General features: G+C 33.9%; 1 protein-coding gene across 1 annotated transcript in view; it reads left to right on the top strand.

Annotated features, from left to right (window-relative positions):
- The window catches only part of LOC148941953 (uncharacterized), a 152,643-nt gene that overhangs the window by 98,599 nt on the left and 31,640 nt on the right, over window positions 1-22,404 (top strand). The window contains exons 10-14 of the mRNA XM_089103466.1: window positions 9,180-9,335; window positions 12,107-12,417; window positions 14,734-15,012; window positions 17,077-17,243; window positions 20,479-20,614. Of these exons, the coding sequence (XP_088959592.1) occupies window positions 9,180-9,335; window positions 12,107-12,417; window positions 14,734-15,012; window positions 17,077-17,243; window positions 20,479-20,614 (1,049 nt within the window). The remainder of the gene's footprint in view (window positions 1-9,179; window positions 9,336-12,106; window positions 12,418-14,733; window positions 15,013-17,076; window positions 17,244-20,478; window positions 20,615-22,404) is intronic.

Genomic DNA, 22,404 nt, shown 5'->3' with positions numbered 1-22,404 from the left:
TCTGAAAAAATAATTTAATAAAAAAAACAATTAAAAAAAATTGAAAACAATAAAAAAAATAGTGAATAGAACGACTAATCTAAAATGCTAAGTAGTCGTTTACTGACTTCGAACCTGTTGAGCAAAGAAAAACGTTCGATAATTTTTCTGTTCAAAGAAGCTGTTCAATGAAAAAGATGGCTCTGTTAAACATAATAGCCCTGAATTAATGTCTTCATTAAAAAAAAAAACAAAAAAAAACTGTGAATAAAAAGACAAATTCTACGATATTCGATAGTCCTTTTGCTAACTTCAGGTCTGTCAAGCATAGAAAAAGTTCTCTTAAAATAAAATATGTTAAAAAAAAAAGCTATTCAATGATGATCCGAATTAAAAAAAAAGTTTTCTTTGACAAAAAATGTTGAATTGACAAACATATTCTTAATACTAACTAAAATACTATATTAACTTTTAATCTGTCAAGCAAAGAAAAAGTTGTGTTCAAGAAAGTTTCTGTTCAAAGAGTCTGTTCAGTAAAGATGATGGCTCTGTTAAATACAATGAAAATAACGAACAATTGGCCAACGAAGACATTTTGTTGGCTGCTGCAAGGCAAGTGAAATTAATGACATAACTGACATGAGATTTATGATGTAAAATTGCGTCCAGTAAATCTTGTTTGGCCAATTAGGTCAAAAACCTTTGTGGATTGTGGCAAAATTCAAGGCTAGACAAATTACTTGCGAACATAATACCGATAAATTTAGAGTAACTTAGCTTCCTTCTTGTATCTTCCCTAAAAGCTTAATTGTAAGGTGATGAAGAAGGCACGTCCCTCTAAATATCTGAGTGTGATAAATATGGACTACGCCCTGATAATAATAATTATTTATATGTTTTAATAATGTATAATAATAGTGCATTTGTGACCTATTCATACATTCAAAAAGCCTGTAGAGGAGTATAAGAAAAAAAAACGTGAAGAAAAAAAACTAAAAAATTTAAAACTTTATAACCGTTAAAATAATTCTTCTTGTCATTTTGCCTTAAGTTAATCACATTCAAGAACACACTTCAGCAAAGAATTGGCAATATTATAAGATCAATGAATAGACTTACAAGACAGATCATCGATTTTTTAAAGAATATTAAAAACACTATATCATCGGGAAATATAACTATTACAAGCCCGAATGGGTTGCTAAGAAAATAACTGAAAAACCTGAAAAATAATGATCATGTTTGCTTTCTAACAGAGACGGAGAAAAATTTTACAATTAGTTGTCAAATATTTTCATTTCGTACGAAAAACGCGTTATACAGGTGTCTAAGCGTTCTATTACCCTGGCAAAAAATCGTAAGGATTTCATAAGTTTTTTTATGTTTTTTTAGAAGTACATTGAATTGAGACTTCTTAGTTTTGTGTTTTCTTACTCATTGATACGTTAATTGAGACTCTTTGATTAAGAGCAATACCAAAAATTTTCCTTGGGAGGGGGGCAACTACTACCAGGAGTTTTTTTTCAGGATTTAAATAGGAATAATTCTCATTTTTCTCTTTGTATATATTCTTTAAAAGTAATCTTGCATCCCAGGGGGCATTGTCCTTCCCTGGGGGCGACCATCTTTCTGATACCAAATCCAGCAAGTACTGAATAAATTTTACACTGGGATTTTTTTTTTTTTATAGAAATGAATGTTCCAAAACATGAACATTAAAAAAAGAATATAAAGAACAAAGATTTTGAAATTGAAATTTTTTAGGAGTCAATTTATATAAGTTCGTAATAAAAAGTACTGGCACTTACGCAATAATGTACTCAGAGGATGGGGTACATTCCAAATTTGGAATGAAATCGGAATAAAAACAACACAATTAGGAATAAAAACGAAAAAAGAGAGACAAACTTAAGCGAAGGCAGACGAATAAGACTGGAAAATATCTTAAAAATTTAAAGACTTGGGAGAGAGGCCCAAAGTCTCCATTGTAAGTACCTGGCAACGACCTAATGCACATCAGCCGTGGTAACTCAAGAGGTATTGTGTCACACATTATAAATGCTGTAGAAATTTTTTTGAAAATATGTTTTGGGATTTTCGTTTGCAATTGAAAAATAATCATTTGTGCAAAAAAAGTGTCGTTTCTATCAAGCTTTCAAGATATGATAAACACACAAGGCTTTATCCAGGAGGGTAAAGGTCTGACCCCCTCCCCCTCTCTTGAAATTTCTGTCCTACTTGTAAGAACCTAACAAAAATGCATATAACCAAATTTTGATGCATTTTTAAAGTTTTTTTTAATTCTCTATCCTCCAGGAAAAAATACTCCCCCCTCGAATAAAAATCCTGGATACGGCCCTATAGACACAGTTTTGATTTAGAAGTTCATCGTCCGAACAATTTACAAATTTTACAAGAAGAGATACAGAATAATGTATTTTGAAAAATAGTAATTCCTAAGTAGATTTTGAGACCCAAATAAGACATAGGAAGTGAATCGTACCAATTGATCGAATGTGTTCATTTTCATAGGGTGGGTCATAAATAGTCCTTCAACAGCAAGTGTCACTTAACACCCTTTGATTTGCTGTAACCCCAGTTACTCGTTTACTCTTTACTCTTATCCCCAGTCTTACATTTGAATACAAATTGTCTCTTTCAGTTTAATAGATTAATTTAATTTATTAGTCTAATTGAATTTACATTAATTAACTTAGTTTAATGTCTCTAATTGTTTATCTTATGAATCTTTTAATCTAGTGAACTGATTAATTAGTTAAAGTGATTTAATTTTATTTGACGATATAGGAACTTTTGACAAAAAGTGACAAATTTTGCATTTTGAATTACTGCAGCGGATACTTTCTACTAACCGCAACATTAATCATTTAATCTATAAGATTATTCGCATTTTAAATAGTAGCAGTCATTAACAAATGAATTATTAGATTTAAACGTTGAACTATTATTAGATTGACTGGTAAATCATTAGCAAACAGTTAAATTACTCATTCTTAACTTGTTAAATAATTATTATGAATTAATTATAAAATTGTTGTTTTTAAATGTTATAAGTGCGATTACTTAGTCTTTAAATTACTATCAAAAACTGTAAGAAACTGAAAAACTTGCAAATAATATGATATTTCACGGAATGGCTTGTCTCAAGGCTGTATAATGTGCATAATTGTTAAATTATTACTACTATAATTATTATCGTATTTATATATTTTACCAGGGTCGTACCCAGGATTTTTTTTCGGGGGGTGTTTTTACACAAGTATTTTTTTACGGGGAGGGGGGGGGTTACACAAAAAAACGCATAAAAAAATTTGTTTATATCCATTCTTGTTACTTTTGATGAGTCAGACAAACATTTGGGGGGGGGGGGGATTAAACCTCCTGGGTACGGCCTTGTATATTACTATAATATTACATTAATGACTATAAAGTAGTAATAATAAGTTAATGAATATAAAGTAGTAATAATACAAATTAAAACAATATTTTTACTACAGTATTGTATTAATTTTAATATAAATAATATAATATTTATACAAATTGTAATATTACTACATTACTATATTACTCTGTCAAATTACTGTCATTTCTTAGTTGTCAAATTACTATTTAAAGATCGCTAAAAATGCGCAAATAATAGTATGGAATTTCATGGTGTGGTAGCTCTCAAGGACGTATTATTTACAGCAACCTGTACGGTAGTTTGAGGGATTATCATTTTGTCAATCTTGTGTTTCTCCACATCATCGACGTCAATACCACTAAAACCAGAAAAAATCAATTTAAATATTAGTAAGCTATAATTAAACATGCTTATTTAAGCATCGAAGCAATAAATGATATATTTTAGCGGTTTATTATCTACGAGTTTGAAAGCTGGACTTGACCGCGAAAATAGCAATTGAAACCATTAAACTGTACTTGGAGAACGAATCCGTCAAATTTCAATTGTAAATCGGAAGGAACTTTAACAAGGTTAGATGTCGCGTGTCTAGTCATGATTGATCTAAAAGTCAACTAAAGACGGTGAATTGTAAAATAAAAAGAAATTTGAACAATTGCTGGCACAGATTCAAAAACATGGATTGCGTCATAGGATAAAAAAGTAATTCTAACAGTTATTTTTTTAAGTGGTTAGTTTCTTATGTGCCATGCCAAATTGAGCGAGGCTGAGTTACCTGATTTTCTGTTTTACTTTTTTTCTCGTGTCCTGTTTTGCATTCTTTGTTCTGTTGGTTGATAGCAACTTAAGTATATATATATATATATATATATATATATATATATATATATATATATATATATATATATATATATATATATATATATGTGTATATATATAGTTTTAAAATATCATAAACAGATGAGAATAGAAAAAATAAACAAATTATCAGAAGTTATTTTATTAAAAGCCTAAACAATCTTAAAATAATCATTGAGTAATTGCTCAATAGCCATAGTTCAAGAGACTTTGAAATATAGTTTAATCCTTTGGTATTTTTTGAAAAAACTGTAAATAAAACTTTCAAGTTAATAAAAAGTGTAAAAAAGCAAAGAATAAATTAGAGCTCGAGTAGTAGCAGGTTGAAGTTGCTAAAACACATCGAAAAATACAACGCACGTAATGTTTTAGATGAATCGAATTAAAATGGAAATATCTAGTGGTAGACAAGGCGGCAAGGGGGGGGGGGGTGGACTCGTACTCCAGGTAACCTCTATTATTAATATAAACATAATTTTTGTATAAACTATTTCCCATCTATCTTTTAATTTCCCCAATGAAGATGTCATCGGTGAACCATCACCGGCATACCGCTAAGACAGAGACGTATAAAGGGAGAGGAGGGTGTACCCCCTACCAGATCCCTAATTTTACATATTTCTGAGCACTTCTCATTCAAAATAACAAGTAAAGTTTCTTTTTTCAATCACTTCAGCTCCACCCTCCCCCCCCCCCTGAAAAAACTTTTGCGTATATGCCGCGAAAGAACCGCATACTTTGGAGTTACGCTAAGAAACATTACACTATGAAAACCCCAGTTCATATAATTATCCAGTATGACCATTCCCTATCTTACCCATTATAAAAACCCGGACCGAAGTGCGAGTGCTCCAGAGAACGTAGAAACATAAGCAGTTTCAGATCTTTTCATGGGTAGACAATTCAGACGCGAATCAATCGGAAACAAGCGGAAACCCGCTATTAATAACTGCACGAAGAAGTGGGAGGAGCTTTTTGTTCGCACCGAGAACGATGACCAGAAATGATCTGCGATAAGCTTACTGGATAATTATATGAACTGTGATGGAAACTTTGCATCCTGGTAAAAGGAGTTCGTATACCCGCTGATGCCAAATACAGATGAACAGGTAACAGATTGGTAACAGAGAAGTTACGTTAGCTAGGAGGGAGTTACTTTAGGTGGGGAACCACTTAAAAATCGAGATATCTCTCTAAGGATTAAAAACAGGGTCGTAGCCAGGATTTTGTTCCAGGAACAGTGTGAGTTCTTCAGGGAGCGGGGCGTTTAGACATAAAGAAGTCTCAAAACTTTGCTAGTACATAACCAAAGGTCTAGATTTATATGGAATTTCCGTTTCAGCGGAAACATCAAGTTACGCCAACTTCTTAAAATATTTGGTCTTTTAAATAGCATCTTAAACAAAATCTTCTTAAAATTTGTTTGTACAATAATAACTTACTAATACATCAGGCAAATAGCCGTGACCTTCGTTTTTTTCTTTTTGCTGCGTCATTTGCTTTATTTTGGCCAGGTTTTAATGTCCATATGATGTTTGCTTTTCCTATTGCTTCTATGCGGTCAGTTTTGTTGTCAAAGGTGCACTTTTTTTTTATCAAATCTATTTCATTTTATATTAAAAAAAATTTAGAACTGAACACTTCCGACAGTTGTAATTTAAAAGGCGATATTTCGCATACTATAGATTTGTTAACAAGCTGTTATTAACAATTTATTTACTATTAATAACAAGGAGCTATTTGTAAAAGAAAATAGTAATTTTGTTATGTGTAAATTTTGTAAACATAAGCAACAGCAACAAAAACAGCAAAACTTTTATTTATAAACTGCCATTAACAATTTTGTGCATAATTATTAACACGCATTATTTGGTAAAACAAAGATTTATTTTTAGGAATGCAAGAGACGACCAAAAAATCTTGTTAAAAAGCTCCAAATTCTTAGTATTGTAGGCAGGACCGTACCCAGGATTTTTTTGTGGGGGAGGGGGGGATAAAACAAATAATATGCCCGTAGACGTATTACATGTATTTTTGCTCTTCCGTACGAGGACAAAAATTTTGGGAGGTGAGGGGGGGGGGGGTCAAAGCGGGTAACCACGTTTTCCCTGGATGCACCCATGATTGTACGTCAGATAATTCTAATGGTCTTCAAATCCATGTATAAGTTATCCAAATTGTAAAAGCAATCAGATACTCCTAGATATCTTTGGAAGAGACACGTTGAATCAGCCGATAGAATTTATTTATTCATAGGGGTGGGGGGGATTTGTCGCGGAGTTTACATACTACCCCTTAGCAACTGCTAAGCTGTTGCAGCAGTTTTAATTATTTTCCTGTTTCAATGACAATGCCGTGGGTAGCATGAATTACCCGCTAAATAGCCTGCAACTTGGAAAGAGAAAGGCTGGAATGAAACTATAGGAATTTTGGCTACTTTTTACTATATATTTGAAGCTTCTTTGGAGGGGTAACCTAAGCTGAACCTGTGAATACGGTAGGATGAAGGAAGAATTTTCACCAATATGTCAACCTTAGGTGGTTTAATATCACGCCGAGTTTATCTAGCCGTAATTGACAAATAATTCTGTGTCCTACGCCCATTTTAGGTGTATTCATAGCTGTAAACCGTGATTTTCAAAAAAATTTCTTACGATTCTTTTAAAATTATTAAGCTTTTAAGGCAATATCAACATTTTTGTCAGTGTCGTCAGGTTGAACGTCAGGTTGAAACTAGTTAGTTAAGTTTGAGAGCACCTTTCGTCGTAAAATTCAAATATTAGCAATTTTTTATTCCCAAAGGCAACTGCACCTTTAAAAGAAAACTACACCTGCTTAACCTGATTGATCCTAAATGATTTTATATTTCTAGTATATATTTCTTTTGTACGTCCTTTGGTCGAGTACACTTTTCCTTTCTGACGTCCAGGCCACTCAATTGAAGTAACCAAAAAATCGAAAATATTCAAAAAAGAGCCCAGAGGATGGTTTATAAGGAAGGTAATGTCCCAAATTCCTACCTTCTCTGCCCTCGAGTCCAGAAGAAAAAATGTGTGCCTCTGTTTTGGGAAGTCAGCACAAATAAACCCCCGTACTGAAAACCTTTCCTAGACGCCACTCACCCACAAGAAATCGCCATCCCCATATATTATCCCAACCCATCCCTATCCTTTCTTAAGCCACCCAGCTTTAAATGGGTACCTGGAAAAATTTGGGGAAGGTAAACAGGAAGGGTATGTAAAAGCACAGGATGGTTGGGCCCCGAACCCCCCATTGCACTTCCTGGCTGAAGGGCCAAGAAACGGAGATCAGCCCCGCCGGTAGGGACTGTAAATTCCAATGCCATATTCTTTACCTTTTTTTTACCTTTTCTACCTTACGTTATAAAAAAAACCTTTTATTCCCTTTTTTACAAATAAAATCAACGAAAATCATGACCCGTAAGTTTGCCAAAAATTTAAATTGTTTTGTATATATTATTTTTTTTATTTTATATTATTATTTTTTTTAGTTATTTGATTTGTTATTCTTTTATCTTTTTATATTTTGACCTATAAAATATTTTATAATTATGACCTATATTTATGTCTTATTCATTTTCTGACTGTTACATGTTGTGATACGTTACAGTGGTAACTATATGTTGTTATTGTATTATTTTTTTTTTTTTTTTTTTTTATTTACTAAGAAATGAAAATTTGTCCCACGGGGGTTTGTGATAGTCTTTTTGAAAATAAATATCTATCTATCTATCTATCCATTTTAGCTAATTCTTTCCGACTTTCCAACCTCTTTTTTTACGAACCGATTTTAAAACCTCTTTTTTTTTTGGCACCTGCTACTATCAAAAACTGCCTTAAATGCATATGGAGGATTTTGCCTAATTTTTTAAAACATGTATGATTATCAAAACTTAACCACTTGAAAACCCAGATTTGGTTTTCACTGTCTTTGGTACTTTAAGTTAAATGACAAAAAGACAGGTACTCACGACAGAAAATGGTAAGCTTTGTCAAGCGAAAACCATAGAACGATGGGTGCTCATGTATTATACCAAACACATTCAAGAAATGAAGTTAATCATAATGAAATATACCAAAATATGATGAAAATGAAACACTTTAGTTTATATAATAATCTAATTTGGGCAATATATTTGCACATTAGAGGGTGGGGATAAATTAACCCAACCTTACCCTCCCCCCTAATGTGCAAATATACAGCCCAAATTATACAAGTCCAATGCATTTTGTCACCCGTCATTGGTTTTTGTCGCTATGAAACCGGTTCCTGACAATGGAACTTCTCAACTGTGTTTGGTATAATGGCATAAATACCGAACGATGTCGCTAAGTGAAATCCGGCTGGCGTGTAAATTTGAAAATGAAATTCTCACAGGTTTAACTAGATAGTTTACCTGTCTAAAAAGATGTATATTTTATTATAAATACCTATCTATTCTGCGTATGATACGTACCCAAATATGTACACGGGGGTCTGAGATCACCTCCCCTGAAACCATAAAATTTTCCCGATTTTCTGGTCGCTTCCTATTCAAATTATCCCAAAAAATGCCGTTGTTATCCCCCCCCCCAAAAAAAAAAAAAATTGTACGTGCCTGGATTTATAATCTATGGATTTTATGAATTAGTTCTTAATCTTTCAGCAAATTCTTGAAATTCTAAAACATGAACTGAGAACAATTCTTAATATTTTTCATGTCAGCATTCTTTGAACATGTTTTTCGCGCAAATATAATTCATTTGCATTCACCATTATAATATTGACATTCGCCATTATGATATTGACATTTGGCTTATGTCTTTTGACTTGCGGTTTTTCCATAACCCGTGAAAAAGGGTGTAAAGATTTTTTTTTTTTTTTTTTTTTTTTTTTGACACGACATATTAATTTTCAGAGCCTAACCGAAAGTTTGAAGCTGAAACCGAAGCTATCTGGGTATTCAACTGACTATGACATTTTCATGTACCCTGGAACCTTGGAGGTTACTGCCGGCTCAATCCTAGACTTTGTTCTTTCTATGATGCCTGAGAAGTTTGATACTTTTAGCATAGTAAGTATAATAAATATATTCTGTAATATTATTCCGTGGTACCAATGTATGAAAATCAGGGGGGGGGGGGGCAAGAATTTTTTTAATTTATTTTTAATGAAGTTACAAAGGTGTTTTCTAGAATCTACAGGGCAATTACCTCACTGTCCTCCAAATAGTGTCTCTGGAACTAATTAAAACAGCCAAGCAAAATTCAACAGATTTCACCTACAAAGCCCCCCCCCCCATTGTTTTATGAGTCTGAGTTTAGTTATCTCCTAATTGTCAGTACGAACGATTATAACAAAATAGGCGAAGCACCTCAGTCTGTGGCATTGTGTATTTCTTGCTTGATCTTACAGCAGGACCTGGCGTATCCGCCTTACCTGACATCTGGAATTCAGATTTGACTTGGAAATTTGTTTAAACTTAGCTCCCCAGACTCACAGTAAACGTCTTTTAGTGACATTTATTTCTTAAATAGAATAATAAATCAAAGAAAAATAAAATGGATCCATGGATTTATTACAGAATACATAACACGTAATATAAAAAAAAAGTATTGCAGTACGCAAGCAGGCTAATGGCCGCCGAAGAGAATAAGATAGGTTTTATTTCTATAATTCTACTACTACTAACAACGCACCGCAGCACCAAGACACCTGAGGCCAACACAGCCACGCATGCTCCTCCTTCATCCGAATCTATTCAAAGCCTCCCTCCCAGGAAATTTCCACTTCCCAAAAATCTCTTTTTACGACATCCTCCCACCCCAACCGCGGACGATCCGTTTTCCGCTTAACTGAAAAGGGCAATCTTCGGCAATTTGTCATCGTTCATCCACAGAACATATCCTAGCCATCTCAATCTTTCTCTCATCATGGCCCTAAAAAGTGGGATTGAACCACATATTTCTATAATTCTGTGGCCAAAAGTATGCTTTATCTTTAGATGTTTGTTTCTTTGATGTATTTTTCCAAGAAAATTACGTTATATATTAAGGAAATGCAATTTCTGGAGACAAAAATGACCTCCCCTTTTAATGCCTGATTCATTCTCCTGTACGAAATTTTAAGCCAATAGAAACAAGGAAATGTTTTATTTGGAAGGTCTTGTTCAAGTAGTCCCTCTATTTCGCTTTCCATACACCATTCACCTAGTTAACATGGTAGGTTCCAAGGCCGCATCCAGGGGGGGTTTACCGGGTTTGAACCCCCCCCCCCCCGAAATTAGACCGACTCAAAAATAAGTAAAAAATTAGTAAAACCCAGGTAAAAATCAGTAAAATTAGTCGAAAATTGAGTCAAAAATTAGTAAAACCTTCCCCAAAAAAGTCAAAAATTAGTAAACCCCCCCCCTGAACAAAAATCCTGGATACGGCCCTGGTAGGTTCTCCCTGGAAATATAAAATAACCATGTTTTGAAAAATTCAGACCTTTGAATATCTTAAGACACTGATTAACAAAATATATCTATTTGCTCTACAAACAACCATACAAGTAAGAAAAAAAAAAAAACAAGATAAAAATATGGAAGAACAAGTACTAATAGCTCCTGCTCCTTATAGTTTTAATTAAAGTTTTAATTAATCATGATTTTATCGATTTTTTCTTATTTTGGGGTGTTTTCCTAGAGCTTGAAATTTTCCTCAAGTATGCAAGTCTGCAAAAATATTCGGGGATAATGTAAGGGATTGATGTTTGGTCTGAAAATTACTTTTAGTATGAATCATAAATTTGTTAAACTTCGGGTGGAGCGGGTCAGTAGTCTTTGGGTGTAACATTTCGCAGTTTTTTGCCTTTTTTTTCCTCAGCTTCGGATTTTCCACCCTTCTGGGTTTTTTCTTCTTTTTTTTAATGAATGCTTGCGCAATATGGGGAAAAAACTAGGGAGAAATCTTTGGGACAAAACGTAAAAACTTAAAACAACGAAAAAAAACGATGTTAATCACCGCCACTAGTAAAAGAGAGAAATGCAAAAATTTTGGCCGGTCCACCCTCAATGCAGGGAGGAGAATCAAAAATATTGATAAAAATCCACAGGACAATATAAAACACAAACCTTACAAAACAAAATAAGAGGCCTTATCTTAGTTTTAGTTTTTTAAGGAATGTCTTGTTTTATTGTCCTGTGAGGTTTTATCAATATTTTTATTTTTCTTGCATTGTGAATAGCTGAGTAGAGGTGTCGACCAAAATGTTTGCATTATTCTCTTTTTTACTCGATGTGAATTACATCGGTTTCTCTGTTGTTTTATGTTTTTTACTTTTGTTAAACTTAGCCAGAGTGGTCTCTGAATATGTTTTTGTTTGCCCCTACCCCATTTTTAAGATGAGGGAGCCTTTGCGGGGACTGCATGATCTTTGGTATTTTTATGTGCACTTTGAATAATTTCTTAGACCACACTGCTTTTCCATTTACAAATAAAACTAATGAAAATACAGAAGAAACGGGCTCAATATTTTAAATGACAGTGGAGTTTTTTTTTATATAATAAGTAAGGTCCGGATATTTCAACTTCATGTCATAAAGCCTTTATTTATATTTTCTGTTTAATTTAGTTTAATCTTATATATAACTTTTTTTCGTCAATAAATACAAAATATTCCTACCTTTCTTATTATTAAGAGTTTGTTTATTATTTTTTTTCTATTGTCTTATTTAAAATATTATACGAGTTTTTCTAAATTTTCATTTGTATGTATGTATGCTTTGGAATAGAAATTATCCTATGCCACCATGTATTCATTTCATTTCACTGATTTTGTATTTAATTTCATAATATCTTTCAGAAAGGAGAAAAGAAGAAACAAATGTCGATGGTTGAAATGCCTGGACCTCTATCTTCGGAACAAGTTGAAGAGATTACGCTCGGCTTAGTCAGCTCCATGGCAAACAGGGTAGGCCTCTCAGTTGTTCATGGTGTTCGCTTTCTCCATGGTCGTGACTTAATTGCTGAGATTATAACCCGTGGCAGAGATTTGGGTCTACCAGGATATACTTCATGGCGTAAATTCTGTGGTCTTCGCGTACCTTCTTCGTTCGAGGATCTTTCTGATATGATGCCCAAGGCAAATGTGGCAATTCTCAAGTCTGTTTATGCGTGAGTTGATTTTTCATACTGCTATAAAAACTCTACATCAAAAAGACGTAAAAAAGAGGAATAAATTGTAAAAAATGTTATAAATCAAAAACTTGCCAGTTTTTCACTGAAGATTCACACAGAAGAACCAATCAGGTTTTAAAAGGCGGGGTTAGTCGTTTCTACAGATATTCTATTTCTTTAAAGAGTAATTTGATTGGCATACGGAAATGCCTCACGAACGAAGCATAGTTTATACCCCATGATTATTGGAAAGTAACCTCTCCTTTTCTCTTTATATCAAGTCTACATGAATTATTATCAGTCAGCATATCGTCACTGCAGTCACGTCTAAAGGTCGTAAATTAAGTTTTTACATTTCCGAGATAATTATCAAAAACTAGTTGCTAAGCTGTTCTCAAGGGGAGGTTCAGCAGGGCAATAAATTCTTAATGGTAGGCTATTTTGATCCTGCTAATTTTTGTTACCCGTTAGATTTTACCCTTTGAGAACAGCTTAGCAATCCTTGTTATTCTTATTGCTCTACTGATCCTCCTTTTGAGAATAACTTAGAAAATGGCTTTTCGCAAATATATCAAGAGTCTTAAAATTTTAGATAGGACCTTTTATAGGAAAAATTATAATGCATAGCTACAGTTTAAGCAGAGCGCTATAACAGAAGAATTTCTCCAAGTACATTCCAAGTTCAATTGAACAAAACTATTTGCCAATCTGTTCTTAAAGGGTGAATAAGGAGGACAATGCTTGTTCTATCAAACTTTCATTCTCCTAATCTGCACTGTCTTGCTGGTCCGCCCTTTGAGAACAGCATAAAAAATGGTTTTGACAATTATTTCAGACATTGTCAAATTTCAAATGCGACTTTTAGGCGTAACCGTGGTATTACTCGTATGTTAGTTGCTTAGAATTTTTTGGAATAGACGGATACCAACAGTAAATTGGAACAGTAAACGTTTTCTATTTTCATCCTCCAGAGATATTTTAAATGTGGCAAAATGATTCGAATAAATGTAGGAGCTTTTAGATCTTGTTTCGGATTACCTTGATCTAAAAAACATTAGAAATTAAATGCTGACAAAATTAAATGTTAGCAATTTCTTAACAAAACTCGAAGGGAAGTTCGCAAGTTTTACTTCACAAGAGAAGAGTCTCAACTAGTTGAAGAGACAAACTATAGTTTTTAATTTTCATCTAATTTTTTCGGACAATAACAGTTTTTAAGTTTGATTAATTAGTTTTGCTTATTTATTTTTGCTATGCTTATTAAAAAAACTCGCTATGCTTATTTATATTTGCTTATTTATTAAAACTCGCAATGTCATCGAATTGGAGGTCAATACCCTAAAGATATTAAAAAGGGTTTTCAAATCGTAAAAAAAATATCGATTCTTCATTTTGGAGGGGGAACAAGGGAATCGACCCAAATAGCGAGTTTTTTTTTTATTTCAATGCTTTAATTGGGTAGGCAGCAAAATGAAGCAAATAACCTGGTCATAAAAATGATTATTATGACTTTATTATAAAACACAAGTAAAAGTGGGAGCATAAAAATACAAAGAAAAATTGAACGTTAAAATGAAAACATTTCATTGAACTAGTTGAAAAACTTGAGAAAAGACCTTATAAAAGGAAATTTAGTCATATTTTCATTGAGGAAACAAAGATGTTCATAAATAACGACATTTTTAATAAGAATTTTACGTTGCCTGGAACACAGGCTAACTTTTATTATTTAAAATTTGTTGTTGTTTTTTTCCACTGTTTTATATAAATTGTACCCGTTGATTTTCTTTTAAATTCGGTAATTGGAAAGCAGTGTGATCTAAGAAAATATTTATTCATATGCTAAATAGGGTTGTATAAGGGTAATTAGTAAAACTGAAAAGGCATATTTTTAATCGGTCAACGTAAAAAAAAGCAAAAAAAAAAAAACGCTCGTTGAAAGTGGTTTCTCCTACGTACGGTATGATGATGATGATGACGAAGGTGCTACAAAAAGTGACTTATTTTTTTCCAAGGAATTTTAAGTCTGAAAAAAATGTTTTTTTCAGGAAAAACGAGGTTTTTTCCGGTAATTCGATGTAATTTTGTCATTATAATTTGTATTTTAGAAATACAGCTTACACTCGTCACTGCACCGCCGGTGTTGCGGAAACTCCTTAACGTGGTAATTTTCGTTGTAATTTTGACGTGATAATTTGTATTTTAGAAATGTAGCTGATATTCATCTCTGCACTGCTGGTGTTGCGGAAATTCTTTGTGTGGTAATTTTCAAGGTAATCCGCGGTAAAGTTGACACTACAATTTGTATTTCAGGAACGTAGCTGACATTGATCTCTACAGTGGCGGTCTTGCAGAAATTCCTCTACGCGGTGCTATTGTCGGTCCTACCTTTGGCTGCTTAATAGCACATCAGTTCACGCTTTTGAGAAGATCTGACAGGTATTGGTATGAAAACGATGTTCCACCCAATTCTTTCACTAAACAACAAATACAGGAAGTTCGAAAAATAACGCTAGCCAGCCTTATCTGCAAAAATTTTGGGAATATTGATGCCGTCCCTCCAAGGGTATTCCAGGAAAAAGATGCTTTTCTGTAAGTATTCGTTTTAGATTTTTAGCATGCATCTTCTAGCATATAGAATAATACATGAACAAATTGACTTCAAAGAAATTATGATTTTTTCCTTTTTTTTAGAGTTTCGGTTATTATTGAGCCGGGTCACTCCTTTCTTACAGTTCGTTATCACGAGCTGTTTGAAAATGTTTAAGTAATGTTAAATTATGTTTCATTAAGGCTATTAGTTTTCTTTTTGGTTTCGATGATGTAACCACACTCAGATTAGTTAATATCCTTCATAGTTTAGCCAATAAATAAGTTTATTCCAACTTCACCAGAGCCGGGCCTATTTTGGTTCAATTAATGTCAAATTGACATGAGTACCCATGGCCGTATCCAGGGAGAGAAGGGAGCTACCTAGATTGAACCCCCACTCCCCGAAATTTTTGTCTGACTCGACAAAAGTAACAAAATTACCATGTAAATAAATTTTTCTATACATAAACCTTGATACTTATTAATCTTTCTTAGTAAACCCTCTCCAAATTTTTCTGCCGCCCCCGCCCGCACAAAAATCCTGGATACGACCCTGTGAGTACCCCAAATATTTTTATGAAGGTCAACAGAAATTGACCTCAGTTTGCCTCTATATACTTCTCTATGTTTTGGTTCAAGGTGAAGAACAACGTCCAGGTCATCAAACTCCTCCAAGTATTTAGTCTCTAGGTTAAGCGGGAAAATTCAGTTTAATTATGTCGAGTACCACCGATCTCCGGTCCAAAGGTTATGAATTGACTTTTAGTTCATCTATATCAAATACCCCCCACTGTACAGCAAGTACCTACCAATGCGCAGACGTGCCTATTTAATTGTCGAATGCAATTATTCAAATTGCCAGCACAAGACGGAAACATTAAAATTACTAAGATGAGCGTCTGTGATTATTTGAAGATGCAATGTAAATTATGAGGATGAGTTAAGGTCAGATGTCAAGAACTCATTAGTAATGACACATGAGTACTACTAAAAGGATGCCAAATTTTATTCAGAAGCAAATTTAGTTTATTGACTTAGAGAAGACGTGCCAAAAGCTGAAAAAAAACAGGTCTCTGACCTAGCAAAGATGTGCAACATTCTTTGTTGGCAACAGGGAATATTGCTAAATTTAGCATTTATCGTTTAAGGTAATGTGTGGCTAATCACCTTTAAAAGGCTGCATGAGGACCATTTTGATTGGGGGGGGGATATTAGCTCACCAGGGCACATCTACATAGAATTTTGAATAAGATTTACAGTAAGTTTTGTTTTCCAGCATATTATCACACACAAGCTTGCTTGATGAACCAGCGACAAGAAGTATTCGTTTAATTGATAACTTTCATATGTGATATTGTGCTTACATTTATTGAGCCAAACTGAAAGTGAATAAAACTGTTGTTGCTTTGACCGTGGCATTATATTTTTGGCTGCTCTGTACACACCAGGGTCTTGGACAGGTATTTGCTTACTTGTACTTTGATAAGGACATAAGCTATATAGCTCTATCTGGCGACAGGATCAGGCAGACCGTTGAATTACACAGGTTACGGTCTTGGGTTAATGGGGTGACAATTTCGAACCAAGAAGGCTCCCATCTGCGGCCACGTCTTCGGAACCTGCCTATTGGCTCGAGGTCAGATTTGACGGTGTTGAATGAAGTTTGTGCTTGTTCTACGTAGTTTCCTTCAATCAAGCGCTGGTTTGCAGTGTAGGCGGTGATTTATAAGAGTTTTGGCCGGTCTTCGGCAAACAAGGACAAGCGGTGGTGTCGAATGATAGTTGTGATGTCGTACTTCAGGTCACATCGTTGGTGGATGATGGATCTTATTTTGGATTCGGTCGCTGAGACATTAACCCCAGTATGCTCCTCAGTCTGTTCCCCTTGATCGGTAATAGTCATGCATTGAAAATTCAGGGAGGGTGACAGTCTCCTTCCTCGTTTTCCAAGTAACCTTACTAATTGATTGATAAAATATTAAATATATATCTAACATTCATAATACATGGAAAACTATTCATAATTTATGTTTATGCTGTATAATATATACAAATTCATTACAGAAACTCCCCCGTTGCTTGTAATCTGATGCCAGATATTGACCTTGCTTACTGGGAAAGCGATAGTCCAGCTCTACAAGTTCCTGATGACCTTATGGAACTTTCTATTATAGAGGCTATTAAAAAATTAGAAAAAAGAAGACAGGATGAAGATACCCTTTTCCAAAATAGTAAGTTTTTTCTTTGTTTTTTAAGTGTTCCTAACTTTTCTACCTTTTTTCAAAAACACTAAGTTTCTCCGTGTTAGAATTAGCATCATTATATAAGCTATTAGCGAAACAGCATTAAAGGAGCATGGCATGGAGCAGGACATAGGCGTATATTTTGGACCCAAAAGTGCAGATTCCTGAAGCTGCTCCCCTGAAAGATCTTTAAACTAAAAACTCCTAACTTTCTTGAGACCCAAATAAGATACAAGAACGTTTTACCAATCGGTCACACTTATCCTTTTAATAAGTTGGGTTAGGAATATCCTGTGTTACATAACGTCTTTTGAATTAACGCAACTGGTCGTTCGTCTTCTGTGTAGAGCCTACAGTGTCGCAATTGTGATTTGGCTCTAGAGAAAGTTTCTTCATGGATTAGAACTGCAAGGACATATTTTAAAGCTTTAAAAATAAAATGAAGTATAAAAACTAAGAAAATGATGACCGAAATGTTTTGTTAGGCCAACGAAATTAGTTGACGAAAAAAACTAATATTTTGGGTGGACAGCTGCCTCTCTTCAGAGCTGTAACAGAAATTAAAAGGAAATGCAAAAATATGAACGAAGCAACTCGGACAGGTAACAAATAAAAACCAAAACTGGAAGAAATAAAAATCTAAAAACCAAACAACGGGGAGAACCAACACGTTTTTTTCTTTTATTTGTTTGTTATTTTTGTTGGTTCTCCGCGTTTTTCGGTTTTTGCGAGCTTAGTTCTTCCAGTTTGGGTTTTTATTTGTTAGCTTTTTACGTGTTTGGTTTTTTCTGAGTTGTCTCGTCCGCATTTTTGCGTTTTCTTCGGACTTCTCTCGTAGCACTGAAAAAGGAAGGTGGTTTTCCTCCCAAAATATATGTCTAGTATTTTTGCTGGCTTTAAAAAGCCCTATTCCTGGTCTTCATTTCTTGAATTTATTTTGTCATGACAGGTTAATACGGCTCCCGAAATTGTCTTATTATAAAATTTGCGTGTGTCTTGTAACATATAAACAGTCATTGGGGAACAATCGCTTTCCCGCCAAGCATATCTTTGATATTCAAAAAAGGAATAGAGTTAGGTGAATGTAACTGCCGGGAAATATCAAATCATGAAAAACTATGAAAGTTTCATTGAACTTTCTTAACTACTTTTCATTAAAACATGAAAGACATTTAATCAGGACAGAGATTTTTAATACTTTTCAAGCATAGTTTATTGTAATTCAAGTCGAGGTTTGTTTAATTTTTTTAGTAAGCCCTTGCGAAATAACCGCTATATCCCTAGAATCTCAAATAAAAGAAATATTTAAAGATATTAATAATTTGTTTAATTTAATAAAAATAAAGTATTTCGGTATTTACGAATTATCCCGACCACGCTCAAGAAGTGAAGTTAGGCTAATCATAATTAAATAAACCCAAATATGATGAAAATTTAATACTTTAGTAACAAAATTATGGAAACTAAAACATATATTTATGGAAAGTAGGCTGCCCAAAACGCATTATATTAGATATCTAATCTAACTAACTCTATATATTAAATATTTTATTAAAATATACCTGCATAGCAGTTTATCTCACTCAGGCTAAGCTTATTATCTCCGAGTGCATACAGAGAAACTGGTTTCAGACAGATCAAGAACAACAGTGTGGTCGAGATAATACGTAAGTACCAATATTTCTTCAGACTCAACTGTATATTTAGTCGTATATACAATGAATGGAATTCTGAAATGCAATAAAATGCAGCTGTAAATTATCACTGGTTACAGGAAATTCAAATATGGAACGTATCATGGAACTAAAATATATGATGGAATATTCCCATGGTTTGAGTAATAATCCCACGGTATATACACATCCATACTATAAAATGTAGGATTTCTGTCAGGTACGAGCAATTATTCATGGTACGTTAAAGAGAACGGGCTGCGAAAAATGCGGCAAAAATTCACGGTATAATTCACAAAGAACATACGAGACGATTTATAGACAGATTATAATGAAAATATACAAATCGTAGAAAAGTTTTGAAATATAATTTTTTTAGGGAGAGCATCTCCCCCCTGGCGTATATGCCTGGTGGAAATGCTATACAGTTCGTAAAATAATAAGAAAACATTGACTTGAAGGTGCAATCACCAATTTCTTCATATTGTGCAGGTAAATCAATCCAAGATTATAACGTTATTCCCAAGAACCACTTCTAAAATGACCCCAGGTGATGAACCCCCAATTAAAGACCCTTATGAGTCTATTGTTCAATTTTAGAAAAAGTATCAGATATCCCATTGAATTTTGCGTATGACAAACTAATATCTTCCAGGTACCCTATACCCCCTCCCCTGTGATTACGTGCTTGGTTTCTGCCATAAAGGACAAGAGAAAAGTTTTGTTTGTATTCATATTTATCTTTACTAATATTTAAGCTATTAAATTTATCAATTCAAATAAATGAATAAACTGAAAAAAGAAGTATTCTTAATTGGCTATGAAAAAAGGAAACGCATAAACATGGATTTTTCTTTTTTTTTATCCTTATGCTATGCAATTAAAAGTTAAATTCTTTTTCAACCTTTTATTATTTGTACAAATTTACAGAAATCACGTACATACGTAAGAGCCAATTTGTATCAGAAAAGGTGGGGAAGCAGCTTTTCCAAACCCCTCAAATCGTATAGATTATACGAAAATATATAAAAAAAACATGGTGCAAGTCTGACAAATCTAGGAAGGGTGTCTCATACACTCCCCAGACTCGCCTGCAACCAATTACGGATTTTTTTTTATTGTTTTTGCCAATTTTATTGATTTTTTCTTGAGTATTTCTCTGAATCTTCCTTTGTAAAATACTTTTAAAGTTGTCTAATAGTACACCTTAATAAAAGTTTTTTTATGCTATCAGATAGAACTTAAATGTAAACATATATTTCTGACCCTTGTTTGAAAACCATCACCCACATGCATGGGCGCCCATAAGCTGAATTCCAGGGGAGGGCAAACCTCATCTAATTGGCACTTTTAATGCTATATAATAGAAATCTCAGAACAAAAATGTAAAAATAAGGCAGCATCATTCAGCCAGGGGGGGGGAGCCCCCCCTGGCTTAATGTTGCTGCCCCCCCATGCCCACATGTGGTGAACCACCTTTATGTTGTATTTTTTCCTAAGTCTCAATGGGCATGCCAAAGACCCAGACACACTACATATTTAATTTGCAGATCTTGGAGCTGATCCGAAATCATCTGTCGGTACAGCATTTGGATTTAGCAGACCTTCTACTGAAGCCATATATATGTCCAACACCTCACTTCTTTTGGAGTATGCATCCCTCCAGTTCCTGGAAAACCTTGAAAAGTAAGTAGACCCGTCACTATGTTTCCGTGTTACCATGATAAGAATGTCAACTTAGTTTGAAACTGGTTTTTCCAGAATTTTCACTTTCCGTGGTATTGACTTAATTTCTTCTGGAAAATCAGGAACCATTTCTGCCTATGGGAAGTACGAAGCTTTTGCACTCTGGTCGCAATATGAGATATGAATCGTTAGTTGAATTATAAAACAGGCATTTCTAAATATAAATATATAAGAAGACATAGTTTCATGGCCCTACTCAAGATTTTTGTTCGGGGAGGGGGGGGGGGGGTAATTTATTTTTGGGTGGGCGTTACACAAAACGGTACTTGTGTATTATCCAGTACACACTAGAGAAGTGAAGTTAGGTTAATCATACTGAAATATACTGAAAGATGATGAAAATACGATACTTTAGTAACACAAAATGTAGAAACTAGAACAAAGGATTATGATAGAGAGGCCACATAGAACGGATTATATTAAATACCTAATTTAACATAATGTAACCCAACCAAAATACCATCTTTGTATGTTAAATATTTAATAATAAAATGTAGATTTCAACTGAGCCTAAGCTAATTTTCCGGTTTCAACTGAGCCTAAGATATAAACCTGTTATTGTTTTATCTGCAGGTCCAAGTTCTCGAGTATGTACTGGATAACACACTAGTACCCAAAAAACTTTAATAAACGCATCAAACATTTGTTTATATGCATTTTATTGTATTTTTACAAGTCAAACAGACATTTGGGGGGGGGGGGCGTTCAACCCCCCCCCCCCCTCCCTGGATACGGCCTTGCATAGAAGAAAATAACGAAGAATACGAATTTATATTTTTAATATATTGTAGCAACTAACTGAAATGAGTTGGACTAACTAACCTACCTGAGTTGAAGGGCCTAGAGAAATTTAGTTGTGTTATAGGCTGTTGTCTTTAAGTACGTAATCAAAGCGATATTTAGAAATGCCTGACTGATTTACATAAATAATAATAATAATAAAAAAATAGTCATTCTTCCTCCCCATTTCTTCATAACTATCAAAGAAGATATATTCACACACAGAGAGGCTAGTTAGACACATAAGCAGGTGTTTATTTTCAGTGTTAGGGAGAGAAAAAAGTAAAATACATGAGATATAAAGAAAACTACGATAAAAACTGTGAATATTTTGAGATTTAGGTAAGGGAGGCAGGATACTTTCTCTCTGGCTGTTGTAACCCCAAAGTCGATATGTTTCACACAATTAACCTTGGACGAGCGATGAGAAAGGGAAAAATGAATTGTTGGTATTTTTTGTACTGGTGTTAAAAACTAGTCATTTATGCAATTTGTTCATAAAGCCAAGATATGGCACATACAATTTATGCCTCAAAAGCTCCATCTATTAACCATTTATATGAGTGAAAAAAGAGCCTGGAAAGTATTTGGATGATAAAAACTTAGGAATATCTTGAAAGCCAAATAAAATAGTAGAAAACAAATCAGACCAGACGATGGAACTCCATAATTTTAAGGGGAATTCGGATATAAATCTAAGTTTTTCAAGAAATGTACTTAGTATCATTTGAATTGCCAAGTTGTCCTCTCTGCGTAACTGAGTCGAAGAAAATTTGGTAATAGTCTAGCCTAGCACAAGGTGCTTTTGAAGGAATACCTAAAAAATTCTCAAAAGCACTTTTCGACAATCCTGAATACTTACTTGTGCCCCCCCCCCCCGATTGGAACAATAAATAGCCCACTTATATTGGGCTATATATTCCCACTGTATTTAAAAATAGGATGACTCT

Source organism: Artemia sp. Qi Xiang Cuo, chromosome 17 (assembly GCF_049724085.1).
Source record: "Artemia sp. Qi Xiang Cuo chromosome 17, ASM4972408v1, whole genome shotgun sequence".
NCBI lineage: Eukaryota > Metazoa > Arthropoda > Branchiopoda > Anostraca > Artemiidae > Artemia > Artemia sp. Qi Xiang Cuo.
Note: the sequence above shows the minus strand (reverse complement) of the source record. Positions and strands in the feature narration are given on the sequence as shown.